The 25440-nt window shown below is 52.5% G+C and overlaps 10 protein-coding genes across 10 annotated transcripts; 6 read left to right on the forward strand and 4 right to left on the reverse strand.

Moving 5' to 3' along the window:
* Positions 1-265: 265 nt before the first annotated feature.
* Positions 266-2128, reverse strand: Z519_08214 (uncharacterized protein; the record flags this gene model as incomplete). Its single annotated transcript, XM_016765942.1, has 1 exon — positions 266-2128. One exon carries the CDS (start codon positions 2126-2128, stop codon positions 266-268), a length of 1863 nt encoding a protein of 620 aa, XP_016617987.1.
* Positions 2129-5691: 3563 nt separating this feature from the next.
* Positions 5692-6901, forward strand: Z519_08215 (uncharacterized protein; the record flags this gene model as incomplete). Its single annotated transcript, XM_016765943.1, has 2 exons — positions 5692-5734; positions 5784-6901. 2 exons carry the CDS (start codon positions 5692-5694, stop codon positions 6899-6901), a joined length of 1161 nt encoding a protein of 386 aa, XP_016617988.1.
* A 372-nt stretch (positions 6902-7273) lies between these two features.
* Positions 7274-8130, forward strand: Z519_08216 (uncharacterized protein; the record flags this gene model as incomplete). Its single annotated transcript, XM_016765944.1, has 3 exons — positions 7274-7367; positions 7480-7744; positions 7902-8130. 3 exons carry the CDS (start codon positions 7274-7276, stop codon positions 8128-8130), a joined length of 588 nt encoding a protein of 195 aa, XP_016617989.1.
* A 3129-nt stretch (positions 8131-11259) lies between these two features.
* Positions 11260-12089, forward strand: Z519_08217 (uncharacterized protein; the record flags this gene model as incomplete). Its single annotated transcript, XM_016765945.1, has 4 exons — positions 11260-11370; positions 11461-11622; positions 11697-11919; positions 11974-12089. The coding sequence occupies 4 exons, from the start codon at positions 11260-11262 to the stop codon at positions 12087-12089; spliced, it is 612 nt and encodes a 203-aa protein (XP_016617990.1).
* A 476-nt stretch (positions 12090-12565) lies between these two features.
* On the reverse strand, positions 12566-13366 carry Z519_08218 (uncharacterized protein; the record flags this gene model as incomplete). The annotated part of the gene is made up of 1 exon (XM_016765946.1): positions 12566-13366. The coding sequence occupies one exon, from the start codon at positions 13364-13366 to the stop codon at positions 12566-12568; it is 801 nt and encodes a 266-aa protein (XP_016617991.1).
* Positions 13367-14185: 819 nt separating this feature from the next.
* Z519_08219 (uncharacterized protein) lies at positions 14186-15347 on the forward strand (the record flags this gene model as incomplete). The annotated part of the gene is made up of 2 exons (XM_016765947.1): positions 14186-14813; positions 14863-15347. The coding sequence occupies 2 exons, from the start codon at positions 14186-14188 to the stop codon at positions 15345-15347; spliced, it is 1113 nt and encodes a 370-aa protein (XP_016617992.1).
* Positions 15348-15829: 482 nt separating this feature from the next.
* On the forward strand, positions 15830-18904 carry Z519_08220 (uncharacterized protein; the record flags this gene model as incomplete). Its single annotated transcript, XM_016765948.1, has 1 exon — positions 15830-18904. One exon carries the CDS (start codon positions 15830-15832, stop codon positions 18902-18904), a length of 3075 nt encoding a protein of 1024 aa, XP_016617993.1.
* A 542-nt stretch (positions 18905-19446) lies between these two features.
* Positions 19447-20808, reverse strand: Z519_08221 (uncharacterized protein; the record flags this gene model as incomplete). The annotated part of the gene is made up of 1 exon (XM_016765949.1): positions 19447-20808. One exon carries the CDS (start codon positions 20806-20808, stop codon positions 19447-19449), a length of 1362 nt encoding a protein of 453 aa, XP_016617994.1.
* A 1444-nt stretch (positions 20809-22252) lies between these two features.
* Positions 22253-23881, forward strand: Z519_08222 (uncharacterized protein; the record flags this gene model as incomplete). The annotated part of the gene is made up of 1 exon (XM_016765950.1): positions 22253-23881. One exon carries the CDS (start codon positions 22253-22255, stop codon positions 23879-23881), a length of 1629 nt encoding a protein of 542 aa, XP_016617995.1.
* Positions 23882-24112: 231 nt separating this feature from the next.
* On the reverse strand, positions 24113-25225 carry Z519_08223 (uncharacterized protein; the record flags this gene model as incomplete). The annotated part of the gene is made up of 1 exon (XM_016765951.1): positions 24113-25225. One exon carries the CDS (start codon positions 25223-25225, stop codon positions 24113-24115), a length of 1113 nt encoding a protein of 370 aa, XP_016617996.1.
* Positions 25226-25440: the final 215 nt, after the last annotated feature.

The raw sequence follows: 25440 nt of genomic DNA on the forward strand, positions 1-25440 counted from the left end.
ATAATCAAACATTAAGAGGGAATTTCACAGTAATGAGCTCTGTGATCTCTATCTAGGTATTGTTGCTGTTTTGGAGCACTATCTTCAAGCACTTCATAGGATCCCGCTTCATTCCACCTGGTATTTCAAAGCAAATATGTGGCATGGCATTGTCGTCTTCAAGTGCACATCCGAGCAGGCTTGGGTCAAGTTGGACGAAAGTCGCCTTCTGTAGCAAATTGGGGCAGTCCGCGGGCAACCTGACTAGGATCGGCACTTATTCAGCTTAACCGACAGCAGTACAGCTCCAAGATGTCTGGATAGTGCCACCAGGGCCGAAGATCTCCTTGAGGGATTGAATAGCGGACCAAGAACCCATCCCGGATGAGGCCAAACCGCCCAAGGCGAACAAGATCGCGGGAACGCTGTACCACCAGCTCTTGCGAAGCCCGCGCATGTATCGCTTCCAGCCATCATCATGACGAGTGGTGACTCCCGTATACGGATCGAAACCCTCACCAGGCAGGGTTGCCGCATTTTGGATGGCCCAGGCCACGTACATGATGGCGGGAATGCTGTAAGTGAAGTTGAGACTAAGCAGGCCACCGATGAGGTTGGTGATGGCTGTAAAATTGGGCACCGAAACGGCAAGCACCAAGGCGACAATCCAATACACAGGCCCGAGACCCAGCCAGAGATAATATCCCTTCTTCGTAGAGATCGGCGGCAGTCCGAACAGCTCCTGGCCAACTTCCAAATAGACCGTCTTCATGCCGATGTTGAAATACAAAAAGATGGCGAGGAAACCCGTGACCAAAGCCAGAATATTGCTGACCAGTTGCAGACCGTAGGGGCTGACAACCTGGGTGATGCTGGTGATAGAGTATTGACCGATGTAGGTGTAGACGAACGCGCCGAAGAAGACATATACGACCAAGATGAATGTTTGAGCGAGCAGACAGCCCTTCCAGAAGTCCATGGGGTGGCGCATTTCGGACAGAAAGGCAACGAAGAGTAGAGCACCCGAGTAGGCGTAGACGATGGTATCAATACCATTGAACTGAGCCGCGAAAATATCAGTAGTCTGCTGTTGATACTGGGCAGGTGGAGTGCCGACAAAAGTCTTGACCGGCTCGAAGCTTTTCAGAAGGGTTGTCTGGAGAGCGACAGTTGGATCCGGGCCATTGAGAGCGGCGGCCGCACAGATGATGATGAAACTGACGATGTTAAACCACACTGCGAAATTGCATAACCAGCCAAGGTGCTTGAGAGATCGGAGCGCGCCCGAGATCATGCCAATGACCATGTTGATGATGACGATGGCGATGTAACAGACCTTGGCCTTGGCCAGCTGCGACAAAATTTGGGAGTTGCCCATGAGCACAACGCAGACAGAACACCACATCTGAAAGGCTTGGGTGACATTGATGAAGTGACGGGTCTTGGGGCCGAAGAGACGGAAGAAAGGGTCGCCGAAGCTTAACATAGGGTAGCGTGAAGAGTCGAGAGCCAGGAAGACCTTCCAGATCATCAGACCTGAGGCGGCGGCAGCAATCCCGAAAAGCACGAAAATGCCAACACCGAGGCCATAGCCACAACTAGCAAAGACGTAAGGAGTCTGGCTCCAACCGAGGATATCGGTGGTGATCAGGTAGAAGATGGTGATCCAGCCAGTCGTGCGGAGAGCTCGAGCGGCTCGTCGCCACTCGGCATCCAAGTCGTGAGTGCTTGACGGTGCAATTGGGTTCAGCGAGGAATCGCTGTTGTTGGCAACGACATCCTTTTCCTTCTCCTTCTCGGGGTGAGTGGTCTCGCTTTGTGCCGCCACATCTTCAGAACCGGGAACTTCAAGCTCGGCACTGTTGCTGAAATAGGCCTTGAGGTAACCCAGCATGCCGCCGCCCTTGAGCTTGGCCATATATCGACGGTATTCTATGTCCTCCATCTCACGCTCGATCTTGGCCCAAAAGCTATATTCTTCGAAAGTGACGGTAGGGTCCAAACGCGCCTGTAGACCCCATAGACGCTGACGGATGCCGGGGTGAGCACCGCTTTGCGATAGCTGGCGAAGTTTGTCGGGTTCATGAAGCTCCGTCAGCTCCTTTGTGGGAATGCTGATGCCCATTGGGCCTGTCGGGAAGATTGACATGTTTGACAATGACCAGGCGACAACCCGGTCGTGAATAAGAAGGGTGGTTTTAGACAGCAATGCCAGGAGATGAGAGAAAGAGAAACGGAAGGGTTGAGGGCTTGGTTATGTACGGCACGACTATCGACCTGCTGATCGAGTGAGGATGGCGGTAGTCCTGCCGATGTAACTAGGGACCCCCTCTCCCCCGGCGACAGAAGACAAGCTCTTTTGTGGAATCAAGATACTTGTAAGCGTCTGCCACATGCAAGTACAAGAATGGCCATGTCTCGGGGACGCTGGGGGGAGGATTGCCACACAGGAGCGATTCTGATCGTGGTTCCAGATCCAGAAAGATTTGACCGGACGAACGAAATGATGGGATGTAATCAAATGGAGCAAACTATTCGCCGGCTGAGGAGGTAAATCGCACTTGGGTAGGAGAACGGCCGATCAGTGGCAACTAAACCTGCTACCAATTGAACATGGAAGGGATTTGCGTATTCCTTCAGAGATAACGGCGCGCCAACCAGCGTTACCCGTAGGTAGAGGGAGCTTGCAAGGATACAATACCTACCGACTGGGATGCAGATGTGTATTTCTTACCGGATCAGGCAGGCGATGCTCAACGGCGTGTGAGAGCTTCAAATAAACGAGGGCCACGCTTGGAAACCTGGAGGTCGGGTTAAGTTTCGGAGGGAGTTAAGCATAGAACAAGCAATCACCAAGCCTCGACCGACCATCCACTAACCATGCACCCGGTATCCACTTGGATATCCACCACAGGCCCACTTGTATCCGCCAACCATCCACCAAGCATCCACCCATATCCGCCCCCGAGCCGCTTGCTGATAAGGGCGGCGCCACAACTTGGTCAGGAAGGTGCCATTGGCAGACGTCGCGTGACGCCCGGGTTTTGGGCAGCACTAGATCAAATACACGAAGCAACCGATGCCACCTCTGAGTGCTACACACCTGCTGTTCGGCGCTGAAGCTCGCGAGAAACCTTTACCAGCAACGAGTAGATCTGATAGCGAACGCTCCAACAGGTCAGGCGAACAAGGACATCTTCAAGACGCCTTCCTTATTGAGCGTAGCTAGCACGGTCCTAATTTTGGAGGAGTTACCGACCTGCCCTATCACACACCTTATCAGTGCATTCGTAGAGTGGGAAGTCGCATTTGGGAATTCTTCCAGATGCTTGCGAAGGCGCCCCAGGCCCAAGGTCACTGCTCAGGCATTGGTCGCAGGGAGTCTCGAAAGTGGCGGCGGACTGTTCGACAGTTAAACGATCACCAACCTCATGGGCATCCCCTTCTGATTTCGGATCTCTTCGGTATATTGATGCAAGGACGCTGTGATAGGCGATCGGGTTCTCGTACACCTTCAGGATTCAAAACTCTGCGCATCGCTTGCTCGATTAACGTTTTCCCACTCCAGGCCGCCAAAACTTTGAATAGTGATCGGCAATTTCATCCGAGCAAGCGTCCAGCGACATGTGGAATCCATGTCATGCCACCAATGCTCGCTCTGTCAAAGTCTTGCTTATTCGGTGGAGGTGTGTCCTTGGTGTACTCGGATTGCCCTTTCTCTTCTTCACCTTGGCCTTGGGTTCAGGCCTTCTTGATCCGTCAGCACAGCATATCCACCACGATGGGCAAACATTACTGCCCGCAGTGCTGTTCGTCAGTGTCGCGGAAGGAAAAATAGAGTGTGGTCTGAGGATTTCAACCAGCAACGTTGCAGCTCTGCCGTCCGGAAATGCGGAACGTACGGAAGGGATACCAACCTTGGCATCTACAAGTACTGTACTCACATAACGCATACCAATCTCGGCCATGGAATTGGCGCGAAGCTTATCTGTACTTGTATAGCCTAACTAGCCCCCACTGCGCCACTCCAGAAGGCTTACCTCGGTAGGACTAATGCACTTCATCGGAAAATACATATTATCTCTGTTGGAGACCTCACTGTCACTATTCTCTACAGAGACTCCTTACATTTGTAGTAATTATTGAGAAAGACCATAGGCAGGAGCACCAGTGGAGTCATTTAGGCGAGTAAGCTGGTCGCAGAGCTGAGCGTGGAGATGAGAGGGAGAACGGAGAGGGCAAATAGCTTGGCGGATCGGAACGAACCCTTGCCATCGGTTATGGCATCCTGTTTTGTGCCTGTGAGATTCAGATATGCTTACGGAGGCCTTCATTGATGCATCTCCAAGCCACACTGGCCTTCTTCGCAGCTGAGTATGTCATATAATTTTCGTAGCTGCCCAGTGTTATCATGGCCCTTCTTCCCGCATGAGCATTTAGAGAATTCACTGGCCCAACTTCAGCTGCGACCCCAGAGTGAGCTGCCGAGCGATCCCATGCCCGAAGGACTGTTTGGAGAGGTTTTGGCAGTTGAGAGATTTTCCCCCAAAGTTCCCGGCGAGACGACCGTAAGCCTGCCAGGCGACACCCTCACCTATGCGCAAGAACCGAGATCAGACCAGCAGCGGCAACAGCGCAATAAGGCTACCCTGGGGATACAAGGGCGAATGAAAAATGGCTGACACTGTGAGAGGTAGACTCTGGGTGGTCTCAGTTGTCTTCTTCATGCTGTTCCTCTTTTCGCCCCGTCCTGCTCCTCATCACTCCCTCTCGCATCCGACTCTCAAGTTTCAACATTCAAGTTCCCCTTCATTCGACGCAGCACGCGGTTAAAAACTAGTTAAAAAAATACTCAACACCTTATCGTCCGCAAGGGTTTTCAGGTGGGAACCCGCTCTCTCAAGGCCGCCTGGCATTTCAGGATCGCTTTCCGCGCTAGAATTTCCCGTTCTTCCTACTTTCTCCGGCCTTAACGCGCTCTCTCGTCTCTTCTTGGCAGGGTTTTCCTGGGCCAGACATCCTCGTCTTACCGTGTCCCTTGATGATATCAATATTAGGACCTTTGTATTATCGCTGCCGGCGAGATATGGGAAGTTGAGAAGTTCGAGGTCTTTGTTTTCTGGGGCCATTCGTCGTGGAATTCTTTTCGCTTGTCTACAAGGACGTAAATTTGGGACTGGCCTCTTTTGGGGTATGCCACTGGTCTGTACCTATATTTATAGTACCGCTGATCAACTTCTGTCTCCTTAGCAGTCTTCAACAGTAAAAAGTCAAGACCGGATTGATTTCACATAGAATGGATTCATTTCCATACTGATCGGCAGAGATCAATCGCTGGGTCGGGGCCCCGTATTTCGTTCGAAGCACCAGCAGAATTTCTGGAGGCGCGCTTGTCTGGTAGGTAGATTCAAAACGTATACTCCGTACTCCGGATGCTGAGTAATATAGCTTGCATAGCAAAGGAGTTGCTAGGCGAAGAGGCCATCGAGCCCATGAAGAACCGACGCTAAGAATTGTAATGACAAGACAGCTCTGGTACCTGCCGAGACCGCCCCTTAAATATGACCGAGTATGACGCGAACCACGTGATTGCTCCCCGCCTTCCCCAGCAAGGCGAGAGACGAACTTCGTGAATTTTCTGAGAGTTCACCGGATTCATCCAACCCGATTAGATTCACCGAAGCCCACGCACGACAATCTTAGCAGGCGAAAATGGCGACATCTCCTGTTGCCGTTGTCTGTATCGGCATGGCTGGTATGACTACCAAAGGAATTCTAGAAGGCAAGCACTAACGGGTCCACAGGATCTGGCAAAACTACGTTCATGCAGCGCATCAACAACTATCTGCACGTAAACAAGAAGAAGCCATATGTCCTCAACCTGGATCCTGCTGTTATCAATGTCCCATTTCAACCTAACATCGACATCCGCGATAGCATCAACTACAAAGAAGTAATGAAGCAGTACAATCTCGGTCCGAACGGTGGCATCCTTACGTCTCTTAATTTATTCGCGACTAAGATCGATCAAATCATCACATTACTTGAAAAGCGCGCAAATCCGCCTCCAGATAGTAAAGTGCCGCCGCCGAAACATTTCCTGGTCGATACGCCAGGACAGATCGAGGTCTTCGTCTGGTCGGCTTCAGGCAGCATTCTTCTCGAGTCGCTAGCGTCCTCCTTCCCTACCGTTATTGCCTACATCATCGATACGCCGCGTACATCTTCTACATCGACGTTTATGTCTAATATGCTTTACGCATGCTCAATTTTGTACAAGACAAAGCTTCCTATGATTCTTGTTTTCAACAAGACGGATGTTCAGGATGCAGAATTCGCAAGAGAATGGATGACGGATTTCGATAAATTTCAAGAAGCGCTCAATGAGGAGCAGAACAAAGGTGTTTTTGGAGGCGAAGGCTTCGGTGGCGGGAGCGGCTACATGGCCAGCCTTCTCAATAGCATGAGTCTCATGTTGGAAGAGTTCTATTCTCATCTAAACATGGTGGCAGTTTCGAGCATGACCGGTGAGGGCGTCGACGACTTCTTCGAAGCTGTGGAAGAGAAGCGGAAGGAGTTTGAAAGGGATTATCGGCCGGAGCTGGAGAAGCGAAGGAAGGAGCGCGAACAAGAGACTGCGGCCAAACGAGAACATGACTTGACGAAAGTGATGAAAGACATGAAAATGAACTCCAACTCAAAGGCATCCGACGAGGCGGCCGCAAAAGGAGAGTCTGATGACAATGACGATGAAGACGACGAGCTTGCTGATCCAGACGATTTCCCTGACGCGGAACGAGGAGACGATGAGGAAGGCTTGAAACAGAGATACAGGAATGCCCTGCGCGAACAAGGCATCCAAATTGACGACGATGATCCAACAGTCGCGCGAATGCTGGCAGAAACACGGCGAGCGGGATGAGTGCTGGAGAAAAAGTGGAAGGAATGCCGTCGAGATTTTTTCCATTAGCATAAGATACCCAGGCCTGGAGTTAGGAAAGGATTCATTTTCGTTCAAGTTCTTTGAAATCATGTCTGCACTTCCCATTTTGAAGAACCAGCAGAGGCCCTACGTAAATTATCTCGTAAATCGATGATGCAAGAAAACACCTAATGTGAGCGAGCCTCGTCGCTGGTCTGCAAGGCTGAGGTCCCCTCAAAATGCCAAGCCGCGCACAAAACCTTCGGGCTTGGCACTTTAGAATTGGGGGAATTTCTGAAAGTGCGGTTTTCCCATCGCGAACCGACTTGCGCAAATCCCTCCCACAATCAATCGCCCACACCGCTGTCCAAGATGAAGTATATCTTCTCGCAAGAGCAGCTGGTCATCCCAGAGGGTGTCAAAATCCACATCCGCTCGCGGATCGTCACCGTTGAGGGTCCCCGAGGTACGAGAGATTTCAACTTCGAAGTTTGCAGCTGCAGGAGAGAACTATGGGGGAATTGCATGCACGGAGAGTGCTAAAAGAGAAAGAGAGACTAACGGGATTTCTCGCACAGGCAAACTCACGAAAGATCTCTCCCACATCGCCGTCACCTTCACGATTGGGAAAAACAAGGCAGGGCAACAGCTCGTTCAGATTGAAATCCACCATGGCCAGAGAAAGAACGTCGCAGCTCTCCGAACCGTCAAGTCAATTATTGAGAACTTGGTGACTGGTGTGACCAAGGGATACAAGTACAAGATGCGATACGTCTATGCTCACTTTCCCATCAACGTCAACATCGAGAAGAACCCGGAGGGATTGTATCACTTGGAAATCAGGTAAGAGCAGGCAATTCCCCGTCAAATCTTCTCTAGGCACGCGGACGCCCTCCCAATTATCGCCGTGGACGGAAGATAGAGGACAAAAAAAGCAGCTCAATGGTCCCTCAGGCAAAGGAGAAAACAACAATACTAATACTCATTTGCTATGCGGTAGAAACTTCTTGGGCGAGAAGATCGTTCGACACGTCACAATGCACGACGGAGTCTCAGTGGAAGCCTCAAAGGGCGTCAAGGACCAGATCGAAATCACCGGCAACAGCCTCGAGAACGTGTCACAATCCGCCGCCGATATTCAACAAGCCTGCAGAGTGAGGAACAAGGATATCCGGAAGTTCTTGGACGGCCTGTACGTCAGCGAACGGGGCAACATTGTCGAGGAGTAGAAGGTGGATTGTGTCACGCACTGCACTGCATAATGGCATGCTTGTGACCGTGGGTGGTGGCGTTGATGCGGTGGTCGTGGGGGTGCGGGAAAACAGGGCCATGATGCGCGCAAAGAAGATTCCTTCCAACAACGCAAAAATGCATGGACAAAAGGCGGAGGTGGAAGCGGAGGCTCCATGATCTTACACAAATGCCCTCCTGCTCACATGTTCTCGGAGAAGAAGAAATCCTCGAACAGCCAGTAGGAAAGAAGAAGCTCTCGGTCCTCTCTTCGCCCTCCTCGAGACCGTGAGGACCCCGGCGAAATGGTCTAGAAGAAGAAATCAAAACAAAGTTCCAGAGTTCTGTGATTGAGCAATCAAACAAAGGTTCCATTTTACTGTTGCTTCTTCCACACCTGTGCCTAAATACATTGCGGCGTTTGTACGAAGCTTGACTGATATCGACTGATACCATGCTACAAAGTCAATGGTCTCCAGCGTTTGTCACCCTGCATTCTGGATTTCTTCAATTTCCTCGCATACCATTTGTTCTCAGGTTTCACACGGTGGCATGGCTGATGATTCCAAATCGAAGATGGCGACCTTGTCTCTCCCTGTCAGCGTGAACCGAAAGTAGAAGCTATCTGGTCATACTGGTATCCCTTCAACACCAAATATAGACGACGGGATCGTCCTTCAACAGCAGCCTTAGATAGTTTCAGGATCGTCGTCACAGTCCAAAATAAGTGACGATAGTGCTACATAGGGACAGAAGGGACAGAAGGGTCGGGTCGATAAGAATTGAGCGCCCTGACAATATTTAAAGAGGGCGAATTGGATGGACCTGACCACTTTCGGCCGCCTGAAAGACATGTCTTTTCAGTATTTTCGCGCGAAGTATCTGGAGGTGGCCCATAGACTTTAGGAAGCACTGATCCTTCAACACAACACTGCAGTCTTCGAGTTTTTGACGCTCCAGCTCCGGGACGTCTGGCAGACAACGATTCTGAGAGCTCGGCTTGTGCCTTGCGATCTCCGAACTAACGGTACCATCCAGCGACAGTCTGATCCTGATCGCCTCGGCCGATAATGTTAAGGGACAGGTTTCTCCGTTGCTTCCGTCAATTTGAAGAGGCAGAAAAGAGAAGTGAGGAAAGACTTGCTGGGACAAGAGAGGACAGAGCAGCCAGCCTAAAACATCTTGAAAAGATTTTCCGTAACCTTCAAGCTGAAAACTCCAATACCGACTGTCCTGGGACTAATTCTTGCCAAATGTCCTGCGAGACGGAAGCAGTCGTGGTGTGAAGGCCTATCACATTTTGACTTGGATTAAATGAAAGCCGCCACGTTTCAAGCTTTGTGGTTTCCACTCAAGACATCCTCACCAACTATCTCGGAAGGACGAGGGATCTGATCAGGTATTGTCGCTCCTCTTGCCTTCCACACCTCGACTTTGCAGGTCACCCGTTTAAACCGGGTAGAGGATATTGGTGAAAGCTCATTTCTTCTGCTCTTGTCCGCATTAGGGCGATTTGCGACAGCTTGCATTATGATACGTTGAAGAGAAGACGGTGAGTTGCTCCGGTCAGGCTGACAAAGGGATGTAGGACTAGTCAGTGATTAGGGTCTGCACAAAAGATTGCCTCAGCCGTTACCGACGAAGCAGACTGTGTGATCTAAGTGAGAGTTGGTTGGTTTGATTCTTTTGTCATTGAATTCCAATTTGCCCCACAAAACTAACAAAGCCTTGGTCGATGGAGAGAAGATATCTTAAATCAACATCTTCTAGCCTCCTGCGAATGTGCTTCCGTATCAGCCTCTGTTTCTTTGACAGTAACCGGAGCAGCAGTCTCTCTTGTCAATTATTTTATGTCATATAGTGAAAGACAAATTGGGTGTAGGAAGCCTGCGAGCCTAGGAGCCCTAGAGATCTTGACTGCGCCGCCCGCATTCGTGGTCTGTGGCAGGGCTGCCTGACAATATGCATAAACAATCCTTGACGTACCAGGCATTAGGCATTCGGGCTAGAGGATTGGGAAGAGCCCACTGGCCTCAGCCTCGCTCTTCGTCGCAGGATTCAGTGATTTTCAGGCACCTTACTCCATACTCCGTGTTACTTGCGAGCAGTCTGGTGAGCCGGGATTGTGCCAACAGTCAGCGCCGCCCTCGGTTGATCGGTTTTTATTTTTGGCGCTGCGGGGCGGGTCTCGGTTGGCAGATGGGCATGAGAAGGAGAATGGCCACTTGCTATAACCATGATCTTCTGTGCTTGTCGATGAGAGTGCAGTGCAGCTTGAGACGTACACTGAGAGGGGCGTCAAGGCAGAGTCGAGAGCCATTCAAACCACCAGAGCATGTGAAGGATTGGATGGCCATGAACAGACAAAAGCATCGATGTCGCGGGGAAGCGGCTGGCGTGCATTCAGAATAGCATGCCTCTTGGATGAAATGAGGTGTGGTGTGGTCCAATTCAAGTTTGCCCAGTTTGCCCTTGAGAGGGAAAACAATCACTCCACTTTTGCTAGGCGACCCACTGACTAGCTGTTACAGTACTTACTGTAGCCCACTATCCCAAGCACCCAGGAGCCCAGAGGAGCCTATGGAGCCTACCAGTAACAGGTAGGTACAGTACCTAAATGGATTGGTTCCGCCTGGCACCTTTGGCACCTGGCATCTGCGCAGGCCGCACCCCCCAGGCTTGAAATGCATCGCCACGGGCATGTGCTCCGGTGGCGTCCGGCCACAACTTTCAACTGGCACCGCCCATTCTCACCCGCATAGTCCGCGGCTGCAAACCGCAGTGTGCAAGTGCGTCAAACGGCTCTGGACCCTTCCTCTTTGTTGGATCTGATTGACATCTCGACCATCTCTGCTCCATCGTCTCTGCCGATCTCCTCAACATCTCCTTCCTCCCAGTTATAACCTATTGCTAGTATCCATAGTATCCTATCCGTCCTCGCCGCCCTCCTCGCGTTCGTCGGATCTATCTCCCACCACTACTCCTCTCATCGCCTCCAAAATATCCTATACACAATCTCCGCACTCCTTCTGTTTGCTAGGGCCATAGCGAATCCCGGATCGTGCGCAGGGCTCTCAAACACTTGTACCTCTTGAACCCCGCGATACATCACCGTTCAACGAGCGCAAATGCCTTTGTGCGGCGGGAAGAAAGTGGTGCAGCGCAAACTCGTCCTGCTGGGCGATGGCGCCTGTGGAAAGACTAGTCTTCTGAACGTATTCACTCGTGGATTCTTCCCGGTTCGTCCCCTACTCTCAAATTTACATCTTATGGCCCTTAGAGAAAGCCTTGTCTGTGTGGGGGTAGATGCTGACATTCTTGGTTCCCAGACTGTCTACGAACCCACTGTCTTCGAGAACTATGTCCATGATATCTTCGTCGACGGCATTCATATGGAATTGTCATTATGGGACACTGCTGGACAAGAGGAGTTCGATCGATTGCGATCACTTTCATACGATGACACGCAGGCCATCATGTTGTGCTTTAGCGTATGTCACCCTTTGCCAAAGCCGCTGCCTCTTCACGACTGAAAGAGGCTGACATGTGAAACTTTGCTCTCCAGGTCGATAACCGCGGTTCTCTCGAAAACGTTTCCACAAAATGGATTGCCGAGATAAATGAACATTGTCCCGGGGTCAAGATTGTCCTGTGCGCTCTTAAATGCGACTTGCGGGAAGAACACGAAAAAGATGACGACGACGAAAATGGTGTCCCCCCAAGGCCCATGATCCAATATAACGAGGGATTAGAAGTTGCGCGACGCATCGGGGCGCTGCGATATCTCGGTAACGCTGGAAACCGCCCCTTCCCCGTGGTAGAATTCTAATAGACTTCTGCAGAATGCTCAGCGATGCGAAACCGAGGCGTAAACGAAGCCTTCACGGAAGCCGCACGAGTGGCGCTGCAAGTGAAGCCGGCCCGATCGAAAGACGACTCAAAATGTACATTGATGTGAGGAGGTATAGGATCAACAGCACTGCCAACTTTTCCATCTTGAAGTCTCGCTCAGGCTTTCCTCCTGCAACCTCGAGTTTGCCCATGTCGGCTGGGCCCTTCCTCATCCTGACTTCCCTAGGACATACTATCTTATGTACATACCCCTCTCTTCCCCTCGTTCACGCCTTTCGTCGCATTGTTTTAGAGCAAGAGAAACATTTGTGGGTTCTTAGCGTTGCAGTTATTTTTGGTTGGACCTCTTGGAAAGCCTGGAGGCATTATGATCTGGCGTTTTATATGTTGGTTGAGTCCTAGAGTTTTGGACGTTGTGACGAGATGATGGCGAGATGCTTTGGTCGGTAGCGGAACTGGTCGAGGAAGAGTATCTGTCCCGACTCTTTCCTTGGTCCACACAGGATTTTTGAGTCAAGCGATGAGGCATCCTGCCACAGCTCGAAATCTAATCCTCGGCACAAAAAAGTCTTCATAGATCCTTCAATCCCTGATCCCATTCACCAGGGGATGACCATTACTTCTGCCTCTTTCCCCTATGGCGGTGTTCCCAGCAGCACTGGTTGGTGGAGCATCTTCATCGACCAAGACCCAGTCCTTGACTCCTCCCTTCCAGTCCGCTATCCTCCCTTCACGCACAGGAACAATGACCACCCTCACATCATCTCCTTCAATATAACAGCTACTGTTCTCCGAATCGGCATTTGCTTGCTGCCCACTGAAAAATCCCGCCTCTTGCGTTACCTGACCTCCAAAAGTATTATTCGCCAGGTGAGCCTCCTTGCACCACTTCTCCTCTTCGCTTCCTTGTTCGAGAAATCTCGCTTCTCCAGCTATTGTGGTTGATATCGAGCTTAGGGCCGAAGTGTTCAGATTCAAAAGGAGGGCGGCAAGAGATGAACGAGCTGCGGCGGCGGGCGGAGACCCGGCTCGTTGCTCACCACTCACTGACGTGGCCGTGGGCGGTCGATGAGACACCCAGTCATGTACAAGGAGTGATACTTTGGGATTGTGCATCAGATTCTGGGTCTTCATGGACTTGGCGTTTGTGGTCATGATGATGACGGGCCCGTGGTGGTCGTATGAAGGCAGGAAAGTGTAGTTCATCAAGGACACGTGGGGTGTTGGTGAGCTGCTCTGGCTTGCACTGATTGTGGCAAGATGAAGGAAACGGGCGTTCTTGAGGCATTGCGATACTTCCGGGGGTAGGGTCGTGGAGGTCACTGGGTGGGTGGTGGTGTTGGAGGCTTCGTAGTTGAGGGGTGGATTGTGGGCGTCGGCCATGCCTCCCTCTCCTCCTTCAGAGGCAGGATTGAACAGCGTCGGTATCGAGTATTTGAGATTTGAAAGCAGATGTACTCCGTAGATTGGTCGTAAAGACGTATGTAGCTGATCGACTTCGCAGGTGGAGGGATGGGTCGCGGCGACGAGGTGGGCTGATAGCAGGTCGCCAAAAGTCAAATTGTCATACATGCCTTTTGCTGGATTAGGCGGTTCGGGTTCCCCGCAGTGCCCAACTACGAGCGCCGAGCGGAAGCTTCCCGCTTGGACGATGCCTGGGCGCCGCCAATGCCTACCTGGCAGCCTACCAGCCCAAACATGGTCCCCCAGGCTGTTGCTGTGAAGCTCCCCAGTGGTGACGTCGTTGGTTGTCCTTGCCTACCCTGCTTATTGCCTGCTTCTGCATCTGGTGGCATCGTAACCAGCTTCCTGCTTTCCAATCACCACGCATCCGCCAACAGTTACCACTATCACCACTGCCAACCCCAAGTCATCATCACCACCACCACCCACCCGCAGCTGCAGACCATTTCCCCGCGTTCTGCTCAGAGCCACCCGAACCCCCAGTCTTTCACGCCTAAACGGTCTGCATCCTCCTCCTCGCTGTCTTGACCATTGGGGCTTTCTCCGGCACAATAACCTCGTAGCTCCTCTGCTCGCGTGTTACCTCGAGTCCTCCTCTTTGTTGGACCTCTCCAAAATTCAACAAACCACTGGCATCGATTTTGACGACGCTCTTGCCACAGGCATCATTCTGGCCCTGCCTCTGCTACGACCTCATCCCTTATATTTCGAGCTCGAGGACCCCGACTTTTGGCAAAAATGCTCGCCCGCCGACTTCTACCCCTCTCCTCCTCTGCCCAAACTCCTTCGTTCTTTCGCGCCTTCACCACCACTTCTCTATTACGAGACCCTCCTCGCAGCCCTGCCTTGAGCGACCTTACCCCCGACGGAGCAGATGCTTTCAACACCAAGCAGAAGGAATTCCGAGATGGACTCGAGGCTGCTCGGAAGAGAAAAGAACAAGCTGACAGTCAGTTCCTTGATGCTTCTGTGTCTTCTTCTGATAGATCCCCAAGTCTTACTGCTGCTGCATCCCGCGTGTCTGAAACCCTGGGCTTGGGCTCACTCTCTACCGCACCCCCTACAGAAGAAGCAAGACAAGCCGAAACCGACACCACCACCAAGCGAACCGGCACTCTCTCTAGCCTCATCTATGGCACCCCCGAAGGCCAAAACCTAGATAAAGAGATGGAAAGATCATTCTCCCAGGTGTTGGCTAGGGGCAAATACGTCCATTCGATCGTCTTTCACGATGTGAAACCGGATAAGGTCGACGACTATGTAGAACTGGTGGGCAATTGGTATCCGAGGATGGCAAATGACCCGGAGAATAAGGTGCATTTGGTAGGAAGTTGGAGAACAGAAGTGGGGGATTGTGAAACTTTTGGTATACTGCCTCCGTCGCCAAAGTGATCAAACTGACCAAATTCCTGCAGTTCATATCTGGGAATACCAGCGCTACACGGGATACCACGCCTCATTGCACAGCATCGCACACCACCCTGAATTCCCCGCCTTCGAGAAAAAATTGCAGACGCTTATCACATCCAAGAAGATTTCACTGATGCAGGAATTCTCCTTTTGGCCAACTACTCCCCCTCGAAAACTTGGCGGCTTGTTCGAACTACGATCCTATACCTTGCACCCCGGAAACCTGTTGGAATGGGAGACACACTGGCGGAAAGGACTCAAAGCACGCCGAGAAGTCATGGAGGGCGTGGGTGCTTGGTTCGTACAGATTGGAGATCTGAACACCGTGCACCATCTATGGCAATTTGCGGATCTGGAGGAGCGTAAATTGAGACGAGAAATGTCGTGGGGTATCGAAGGATGGGGGGATACTGTGCACAAAACAGTGCCATTGATCCAGACCATGAAAAGCAAGATCCTTATTCCCATGCCGTGGAGTCCTGTGGGTTGAACCATTCGGGAGGAGAGTGTATGGAATTGAATCTGAGGAAGACGCGATCGAGAAGGGTCAAGCATTGACATTGTGTTGGAGGGGTGTAATTTCAGTCACAGTCAAGCAAAAGCATCAAACTACCGCTGGTCTCAGCGACCGGCAGATCCCTAGGTCTGCCAGATAGACAGCTAGTTCAAGTCGAGGCTAACTGATGGATCAAATCCAAGGCCTCTTATGATAGCAACCCACCATGGAAACGGTTGAGGCAAGGCGGTGTCCCGACGAGCCGAGTATGGACTACTCAATAATGTCGATGGCCCTTAATAGTAGCTCCACGGTGCTTTACCTGAATGGGATATTGCAGCTGTTAATTAATCAAAGTCCGCTTTAAGAGAGGCATGATTGGAAGAAAAGGTTGGCATTTGAGTCTGTCGCCAAGGAAATTTATACGGGGGAACCTCGTATATTGCAACTTTTTCTCTGCGATCCGTTCTCGACCCATGCCACAGCCCACCAGACTGTACATCAAAGGAGCAATGCTTACTCGGGCAAGGGCTTCAGGGTTGTGTCATGGCTGTCGGCAGGACCTTCAAATCCTGTTCGAAAATGGGTTCTGTGGCCCGCCTGTCACGCTGAAGAATCGATCAACACCGCTACCCCTGCGATGGCAGAGGACCCTCGCACCGCGCCAACATCTCAGATCCTTCTCCAGGAAATCTACACTTTTCCAACGGCATTCTCCCCAGGAGTTCGAGCAGAGACCCACTCTATTGGAAAGCGAACAGACATCTGCAGTTGACGTCGACCCGGAACAACTGGAGGTATTGCAAGAGTTGGAAAAGGCCTTGGGCCGGCCTATGAATGAAGCAATTGATGAAGATCGAGCTGGACATATGGTCATAAAAGATATTGTTCCAGACGAGCAAATAGACCTGCACAATAGGGTCGATGGTACAAGTGATCCGCTTGCACGCTTGCGAGCGTCTGGAGCGTCTCCCGAAGAGATCGTACGCGAAGCGAGGCAGATATACGGAGACAGACTTCCTTCAATTGCTCTCGGGAAAGAGGAACTGAAGATGTACAAGCGACTCTATGGGGATCCTATTTCAGCGTCTTATGAAGAGTTCCTCGACGAGGAAGAGGCAAGTACTGTCGTGGAGATTCAACACCAGCTGTTGGACCGAGAAGGCGAGCCAATCGATTACGACCCAGAGCCGACCGTCTTTGCACGATCAGAATCCGTCAAAGGAGGGGAATCTGCCGGGATCGCCCCCCCAAAGCCTGCGCAAGGAGGGATTGGCCTCGGAATGGCCGCCCAGAAGGATCCAACTCTTTTGTTGTCCCCTGAGGAAAGAGCCGCGGAAATAGCTCGCTTGCTCAACGGCAAGATTGTCGAAGACGGTGGGCGGGAGCTGGCGGAGGAGGAGCAGGAAGATGAGAATGATGACCGAGATCCGAGCATGCGATACCACCCATTCACCCAGCTTGGAAAGTTCGCTACTGCGCCTAGCAGCGTCCTTCTCTCCCAAGAACACTTTGTGCAACCGGTTCAGAAAATCATGAGCAGTTTCTCCAACAAGCATCTCAAAGAGATGTGCGAAAAGACTTTTGGAGGACCCGGCCTTCCTGACTCGCCGTTGACCCCCAGATCGGGACGATCGAGGCCTCAACTTCCCATCCCGCTTGATGCTTCTCAACACCTGATGGGTGAGATGGAGGCGAACGCATTCATCACGACCATCATGCCGCCCACGTACGCTGCCATCATGTCCGTCATCGTTGAGACACGCAAACGACTAGGCACTACATGGCTGAACAATCTGTTGGCGAAGGACGGCGGACCGCGCGTCCTTGATGCAGGCGCAGGCGGTGCAGGTATCCTCGCCTGGCGAGAGATCGTCGACGCGCACTGGAACTCATTGCACTCGTCTGATCGTGATCCCGTGCCTCCTCCCCCGCCAACGAAATCCGTTGTCCTGACAGGTTCAGACACACTGAGACATCGGGCGGCCGTGCTTCTCGAGAATACAACTTTCATCCCGCGCCTACCCGATTACGTACATACCCGCGACTCGCCGACCCTAGAAGACGATCGACCTGCACAACAGCGAAAACAATTCGACGTGATTATCGCACCACACACGCTATTTGGATTGCAAGAAGATTGGATGCGAAAGCAACTCGTGCAGAATCTTTGGTCAATGCTCAGCCCCGAAGGCGGCGTTTTGATTTTGATTGAAAAGGGTATTCCGCGCGGCTTTGAAGCAATAGCTGGCGCGAGGGAAATGCTTCTGGAGAGATACATTGCTGTCCCGGAGGGGCGAATGACAGGGTACAGCAAGATGCATGCTGACGCCGAAGACGTCCACACGCGAGAAACTGGTATGATTGTCGCGCCATGTACGAATCATGAAAAATGCCCGATGTACAAAATCCCTGGTGTCTCAAAGGGTCGGAAGGACTTTTGCAGTTTCCAGCAACGCTACATACGGCCCAGCTACCTCCAACGTGTTCTCGGGGCAAAGGATCGCAACCACGACGACGTAGATTTCTCCTACATCTCGGTGATGAAAGGAGAAGATCTGCGTCAGCGACAAGTCCAATCCTGGCGAGGGCTGGAAGACGCCTTCTCTACCCCTCTCCATCCGGACCCACAGCTTGCGGCGGAAGATTATCAGACCTGGACTCGTCTCTCTTCAAATGGGTTTGAGGAGATCCTTCCTGCGACTAATCTCTCCGATGCTCCCTCCCTATTCACTAACACAGACAAATCTCCTTCGACGCTGCCCTCCACACACAACCTCCCGCGCATGGTTTTTGCGCCAATGAAACGTCGTGGCCATGTAATACTCGACGTTTGTACACCATCGGGGAAGATTGAACGCTGGACCGTCCCGAAATCATTCTCAAAGCAAGCTTACCGTGACGCGCGAAAGAGCCAATGGGGCGATCTGTGGGCTTTGGGTGCTAAAACACGCATACCAAGGTCATTGAGACTTGGTGGTGAAGATACAAAAGAGGCGAGGAAGGCGAGAGGGCGTAAGGAGCGGTTGAAGCAGCAGGCGGAGGAGTTGATGGAAAAGATGCATGAAGAGCAACTAGAGGAGATGGAAGAACAGAAAGAGATGGAGAGGGCCTTTAAAGAGGGGAGGCTTCCAGGGAGGGACGACTATGAGTTGGGAAGTCACGAGGCGGCAAGAAGGACGTCTCGACCTGGCCGAATCAGGCGTGAGAAGTCATCCGGCGGTGTTGAGACTTTCACGTTTGAGGATTTCGACAAGGACGAGATGAACCCGCCTCTTATCCCACAAAAGACACGCACTCCGACTCCTACCTCGACTCATGTGCCTCACCGCCCTTTGCCAAAGCAATCAAAATCTCTTGCGCCAGCAGATGGAGATGACCAAGGAGACCTTACAGACGAAGAACTCCAGACCCTGCGAGAATGGAATGAAGAACTTATGGCAGGAGAGGGGGGTATCACGACAAAAGGCAAGAGATCGGTCAGACGATATTCCAAGTTCGCTCCAAAGGGCATGAAGACGGTGGTGAGGAAGAGTGGCAAGGTCAGATAAAGATCCGAGCAAAGAAGTTAGCATACCATCTGTAAACTACGTGTATGTATTATGAATGAAGACAACAAGTCTCCCCTTCATCGTCTCATCCCGAGATTCAATATACACTGCCTGCTTACGTCGCTATGGCCGTTGACTTATTTGCCTTTCAGACTCTCTACGCGCTTGAAGAAGAAGAAGAAGAAGAAGAAGAAGAAGAAGAAGAAGAAGAAGAAGAAGAAGAAGAAGAAGAAGGACCATCTCGCGCGAGGAGGAGGCTGCTGCTGGGATTCCGGATTCCTTTAAAGCCTACTTGTTGTCTTAGGGTTGTTTGGATTAGAATAACTATTACCTTCTATGGTACATATATATCTACATGTATCGTACCACCGGCGCCTGGGTCACTTTTGTTTCTATGTTTCGCCTTCTCCCCTAAAATCAAATAGCCACCGCCGGACTGCTAGACAACGGGCAGGCCTAGTCCGCTGCGCCAGGAGAGAGGGAATTCGAGCCACACATGCATTACCTCAAGATAGAGAGAAATACAGAATACGTGCAAAATGTCAAGCCAGAGCAAGAGCGCGCAATATTCGACTCTGCCTCACGGCCCACCAGAGGTGGAAGCCCCCATCCGTCGAAACGGGTGTGTCCACGACGAAGCAATCGCTCCAACTCGCCCCTCCATCGGCAGTGGCTGTCCCATCGCCGAGGGTGTTGGCCGGCAATCCAAAGGAATCCATGTAGAACATTCTGATTGGCTGGGTCTCGTCGAGGACGTGCACGACGATCGTCACCGCCGCGAACATGAGGAGCGCGATGAATGCCAGGACGGTCATGCCGATGGCGCGACCAGGCATTTTGTGGCTTCTGGCCTTTACGCCAATGTTATCGTAGCCAAAGTTCTGCGCGCGACCTTTCCTCTTGCTTAGGGTCAAAGCCTGCAAGAGCTCGGACGGATGCTTGAGGACTTCCCAGATCCAGCGCGAGGAGAACAACAGGACAATGAGCCCGTAGAGCAGGCCGACGCCACCGACAATGATTTCCGCGAGGACCATATAGGTCATCATGTTGGGGTCGATGTCTTTGTCTCCTGTCGCGTCGCTGGACAGCAGGCATGATTTCGGATACGGCATCAGCTCTGCGTCCATTGAGCTTGGGACGGTGTTGTTTGCCCACAGGTACTTCGAGTCGCAGCCGACGAGGTTAGGTAGAGGTTGTGCAAACGTGGCGCACGACTTCATATTGTGACCGGTCTTGTAGCCCAGCATGCACGGACAGTGTCCACCGCGGACCGCAAATTCCTGGTAGGACGTGTCCTTGTTGTGTATGAAGGAAAGGAGCCCAAGGATAAGACTCGCATAGATGGCGCAAAGGTCCACGAAGATGAGCAGGTACAGGATCCGGGGCATGGCGCGGCTACCCAGGTATGTCTGCACCGATGTAAACATGATGACAATGTTGATGATACCCGGGTACGTGTGTCCCCTTTCCCCCATTGTGATTTGTGTCAGAACCGCGAGCAAAGCGCCCGCGCGGATAGTCGACCATCCTATTCCTATGATGCTGGTGATCAGGGCACAGCGGCCAAGGCCGCCGTACTTGCTCCTCTCGTCCAGCGACGACATAGTGGTGCTACTGGCGGAGCTTAAGCCTCGCTGGTGGAGTGGTAGGTAGGATTTCGGGTCTGTGGGCGGGTAGATGGGGATTGCGGTATCGCTGTCGCTGAAACGTCGGGCCTTTGGCTCCCAAGACTTGTATGATGCTTGGACTCCTAGAAAACCTAGGATGATAGAAAGTGTGACGCTCGCTAGGACCCAAGGCCATGGGGTTGGATGGTTAATCCATTCTGCGTGCAGGTCTGAAGTGTGAGTTGGGTCGAGGTAACCTTGTAAGGCTGCATGGGGATTGCTTGATGCGGTGGACATCTTGGTCGTTCTTGGAGCTTGCTGTCTTGGAGCTATGCTTCTCAAGTCTTTGTGTTGGGATGGTCCACAGTTCTGAAATGTCTGATCGGCAGGCAAGCATTATTGAGCATCAGGAAGAGCAGACCATCTCTCCAGATATATCCTAGACCATCTCCCGTGTCCATCAGGCTGTCGGCGGCTGCTGTCAATTGCACACAGTAAGAAGGCGGAGGGGCCGGAAGAAACCTAAAATCCGAGTGTGCCTTGTCGAAGCGCCAGAGAGGTCGGGGCCGGATTGAGCAGTCGTCGATCTTGAAGGAATGGCCTGCATGAATCATCCTGAGCAATTCGGTTCCGGAGGAGTCATCCCGCCGTTGTTGCTGTAAGATGGCCACTTCGCGGCCGTACCGACAACAGAAAAGGAACGAACTTCCCAGCGCGCAGAGTGTGAGTCCCGCGTTCTGCAGGCCACATGCTTCTTCACGGCTCAATACGAGGTCCTTCCCAGTCATTGCCAGTTTGTGCAAGCGACTCGGCAATGGCCAATGAGAGACGAGACCAAAGTCCAGCCTGACCCCGTATATGCAGCCACTGCCGTCGTGAAGCTGAAGTCCTGAAAGCTTTGGCAAAGTGCGGCGATTTGCCTGGGGCATTTCTTGGTATCTCCCTCGAGACAGACGCGGTCGGCTCCAACATCTCCCCGACTGTCATCAATTCGGCCGTGTGTCCATCGAAGTGGAAGCCGTATATGTTTGCAAACTCGGATATTAGGGGAGGGATGGTTGTTAACTGCTGATCTGTGCACAAGTACCTTCAGAGCCAAACCTACCTTTGCGGCCATGAACAGTCACGGACATGGTTCATTCCGCCCTGTTCGCATTGATGAGTAACGAGGCATTGAACTTTCAAAGGGGGTGAGTCGGCGACTGGGACGTTCAAGGTGGTCAGAAGTTGTGTTTCGACAGCAGTGAAGGTTGTGCGCACCGACCGCCGTTTAATCCACCGTAACAGATATGGCGAATCATTAATATGCCAGCCGCAGTCTACTTCCGACTTCCTACCGAGTTTTCACCAGGTACGATCCGGATTCATACTCACTTCCACGGCTCTGCTCGTCAAAAATCCTGATGTTCTTCTTCCTCTACTCTCTGTGAGATATGGTGGAGGGAATCTCGTTCATGTACGCTAGCAGGGTCCCCTGGAAATCGCATTTGACGGACAACGTCGCCGAAATACATAGTAGGCTTGAGCTCCATGTCTTTTCACTTGCCGAACACTCGATGCGGAGGTGGGGTCTGGGAATGTGGATCACTGGATGGTGGTGAAAATGCACCTCTGGCCCCCGGCGAAGACGAGGCTTGTGTGTCAGCATAAGACGTCGATCGACTTGCGTGTTTCTGCTAGGCATAGCAGACTGTCACCGAAGCATCTGCTTGCCACTCGTATCGCCGGGATACTTCGTAAAATGGCCAGCCAAGTCCAGCAAACGCACGATGTCTCGGTCCAAATAGGTAACTTACAGGTCCAGGGGTTCGTCAACAAAGCACACAAAGTTGCAAATTACTTGGGAATTCAGTATGCGACAATTCCGGCAAGATTCCGCCAGTCCAAGCTCATCAACCTCTCAGAGAAGAGTGGTGTCCTCGACGCAACCCGCTACGGACCCAGATGTCCTCAGAACACGGTGAACCGATCGGAGACGGCGCACCTGTACGAGGGTGTGCGACGCAGCTCTGAGTATCCATTGGACGAGTTTGGGTGTTTGAGGCTCAACATCTATGTTCCCGAAGGCAACCATGGTACTTTACCCGTACTGGTGTGGATTCACGGCGGAGGCTTTATCTTTGGAGATGGCAATTCTGAATATGATGGAAATTATCTTGTGAAGCACGCCTTGGAAAAAGGGAAACCCATTATCTTCGTGGCCATGAATTATCGACTGGGATTCTTTGGGTTCCTGACGTCAAAGGAGCTTAGAGCTGAAGCCTCCGCCGACGGCGAGACGCCATTTTCCAACATGGCAATGCATGACCAACGAGTCGCCCTTCTGTGGATACAAAAGCACATCCACCATTTCGGCGGTGACCCATCCAATACCTGCATCGCGGGCGAATCTGCGGGCGGGTGGTCGGTCCTCGCTCATCTACGATCAGACGTACCGGTTTGTCAGAGAGGTATCATACTGTCAAGTCCCAATCTAGACTTTCCAGAGCCTGAAGAGGCTCAAGAGACTTTCGATGAGCTTGTTGCCAGCACGGGTGTCTCGCCTTCTGCATCCGCCGAGGAAAAACTCACCGCTTTGCGTAATTTGGACTCGATGGAGATTGTGCGGTTGATGGTACCTCGGCTGGCAACACCACTCTGGGACGACAAATGGTTTGTTTACCAAGATGGTAACAGGCCTATTGCAGGCCCTGCTCCCTTCGCGCCGTGGGTTAAGGGGATTATTGCGGGATCTACCACGCATGAAGCAGCACTGTTTGGTGTCACCCAATGGCGAACTTGGTCCTCTCAACAATTTGCAGACCGGGTGAAATCTGCATTCCCAAACGCCGAGCTGGCCCAAGAACTGATGAATGCATATGCCATCTCCGCAACATCTCCTGCTGAGACGTGCCTCCAGGGTTTCGTTGATATGGCTACCGACAGCATCTTCACTGGTTTGCCCTTCACCATCGCAGAAGAACCCTCCGCATCCCCGCCAATCAGCCTCTACAGATTCGACCAGGCGGACACATTCAGCCAAAGCCCCCTCAACGGGTATGCCTACCATGCACTGGACAACTCGTTCTTCTGCAGACTACCAGCCGTTGCAGGTCCGGGTGCCGACCCAGACATGAAGGAAACTGCAGACAGACTTTCTGAGGCGACTATTAATTTTGCATACGGATCGCAACCGTGGGAGACCTACAGCTCTAATCACTCGATCATGGTGTTCAACGGTAACAAGAGCGGCATCGTGAAGCTTAGTGAAATGGACCGATGGAGGCGGATTACCATGTCGGGCAACCTGGCCAGGGCGAAGGGGACGTGGAGGTCTGGAAACAAATTGCTGGGCATCCGCCATAGTTCTATGGATCGAGATCGAGCTTAAATGGGTGTCGTCACCGTTACGAACCAAGCAGAAATCAACGGCACGGTATCTCTCTATGGGAAAAGAACCACGCGGCGATGTGTGCTGTCACAGATGGATTGAAAGAGATAGAAGATAGCTCCTGCTTTTCCTTTCCTTTGCCCGGCAAATCCTGGTCATGGCCGTTTGACCAAATAAGAATCTCCCCCCTTCTTGCACGAACCGACGCCGTACGCTCAGTGCTCAATCTATCTACTCGTTCTTCTTCAACGGATTCTTCTTGCCCCCAGGCCACGCCCTGTCCTCGGGCAACTCACGCGCAATCCACCTCAAAATCGCGGCGTTTGTCTCTCGGGGCGCCTCCAGTGCCACCCACTGGCCGGCGCTGATGCTCACAGTGGTCAACTTCCTGCAGTAGTTCTTCATGGGCTCGCAGATGGTTGAGTTGTACGTGCCAGCCACGGGGTCGTTGAGGGTCTCGACGAACAGCACGGGAACGGAGATGACGCCCTCGTTGATGGACCAGTCTTCGCACCATTGCAGGTTGACGTCGTGGTTGAGGAAGTACGCGCTCGGAGCCCAGAATCCATCCTGGGAAAGCGCCTTGACCAGGTTCTTCTGCGTGTCCTCGTCCAGCAAGCTCTCGCCCGGCTCCTCGTCCTCCCCGTCGGCCTCAGGCAGCGACTCGGCGCCCCCGAACCACCCTCCGTCCTTGAGCACTTTGGCCGTGGCCGCCGGCTTGTCCTTGGCCAGCTCGGCGTTCACGGGACGAGCATAGACAAGTTTAATGAACCGCTCGATGTCGCTATCGAACAATTTAACGGCTTTTTCGTAGTTGTCGGGTTCCTCGTAGAACACCTGGTGCGCCCACTGCGCGTGTGGGTACTCCTCTTCCGGGTACAGGTCGCGGTTGGCGTACTTGACGAGTTCCCGAACACCCATCTCCAGTGTGCGGTACGGCATGCCCATGGTCACCACGCCCAGGCAGACTTCCGGGTTGTGCGCGACCAGTGCCCACACGACGGCCGCGCCCCAGTGGTCATGCCCGCCGACCCAGACGGCCTCGCCGCGTCCCAGATGCCGAAGGAACCGGACTAGTTGCTCCACGACGCCCTGCAAAGCGTAGTCGCGCTTCTCCCGGCTTTTGGGCCGAGACTGCCCGTACCCTGGCATGTCTGGGGCGACGACGCGGAAGCCCAGGGCCGAGAAGGTGGTTAGCTGGAGTTTCCACGTCTCTGCGACGGCGGGCCAGCCGTGGATGAAGACAAGCAGGGGACCATCTCTGGGGCCGGCGTCGAGGTACGAGAGGGTCTTGTCGTGCTTTGAGAACTCGTGCCGCGAGATCCCTGCCGCCGCCGCCGTCATCGTTATCGAGCAATCAACCTGCTGATCGGCCACAGTTTGGACGAATTGTCCAAGTCTCTCACAGCCTGGAAAGAGGTGCAAGATGGGGGGGGCCTTTACAGTATGCACTCTGTACCTGATCAGTCCACAGCAAAGCATCACCCCGGATTTGGCTTCTTACATATATATCCAAGCGGCGTATGCGAGGTAACACCCTATCCACCCGCCCGGCCGCC

The sequence above is a fragment of the Cladophialophora bantiana genome (assembly GCF_000835475.1).
Source record: "Cladophialophora bantiana CBS 173.52 unplaced genomic scaffold supercont1.12, whole genome shotgun sequence".
In the NCBI taxonomy this organism is placed as follows: Eukaryota; Fungi; Ascomycota; class Eurotiomycetes; order Chaetothyriales; family Herpotrichiellaceae; genus Cladophialophora; species Cladophialophora bantiana.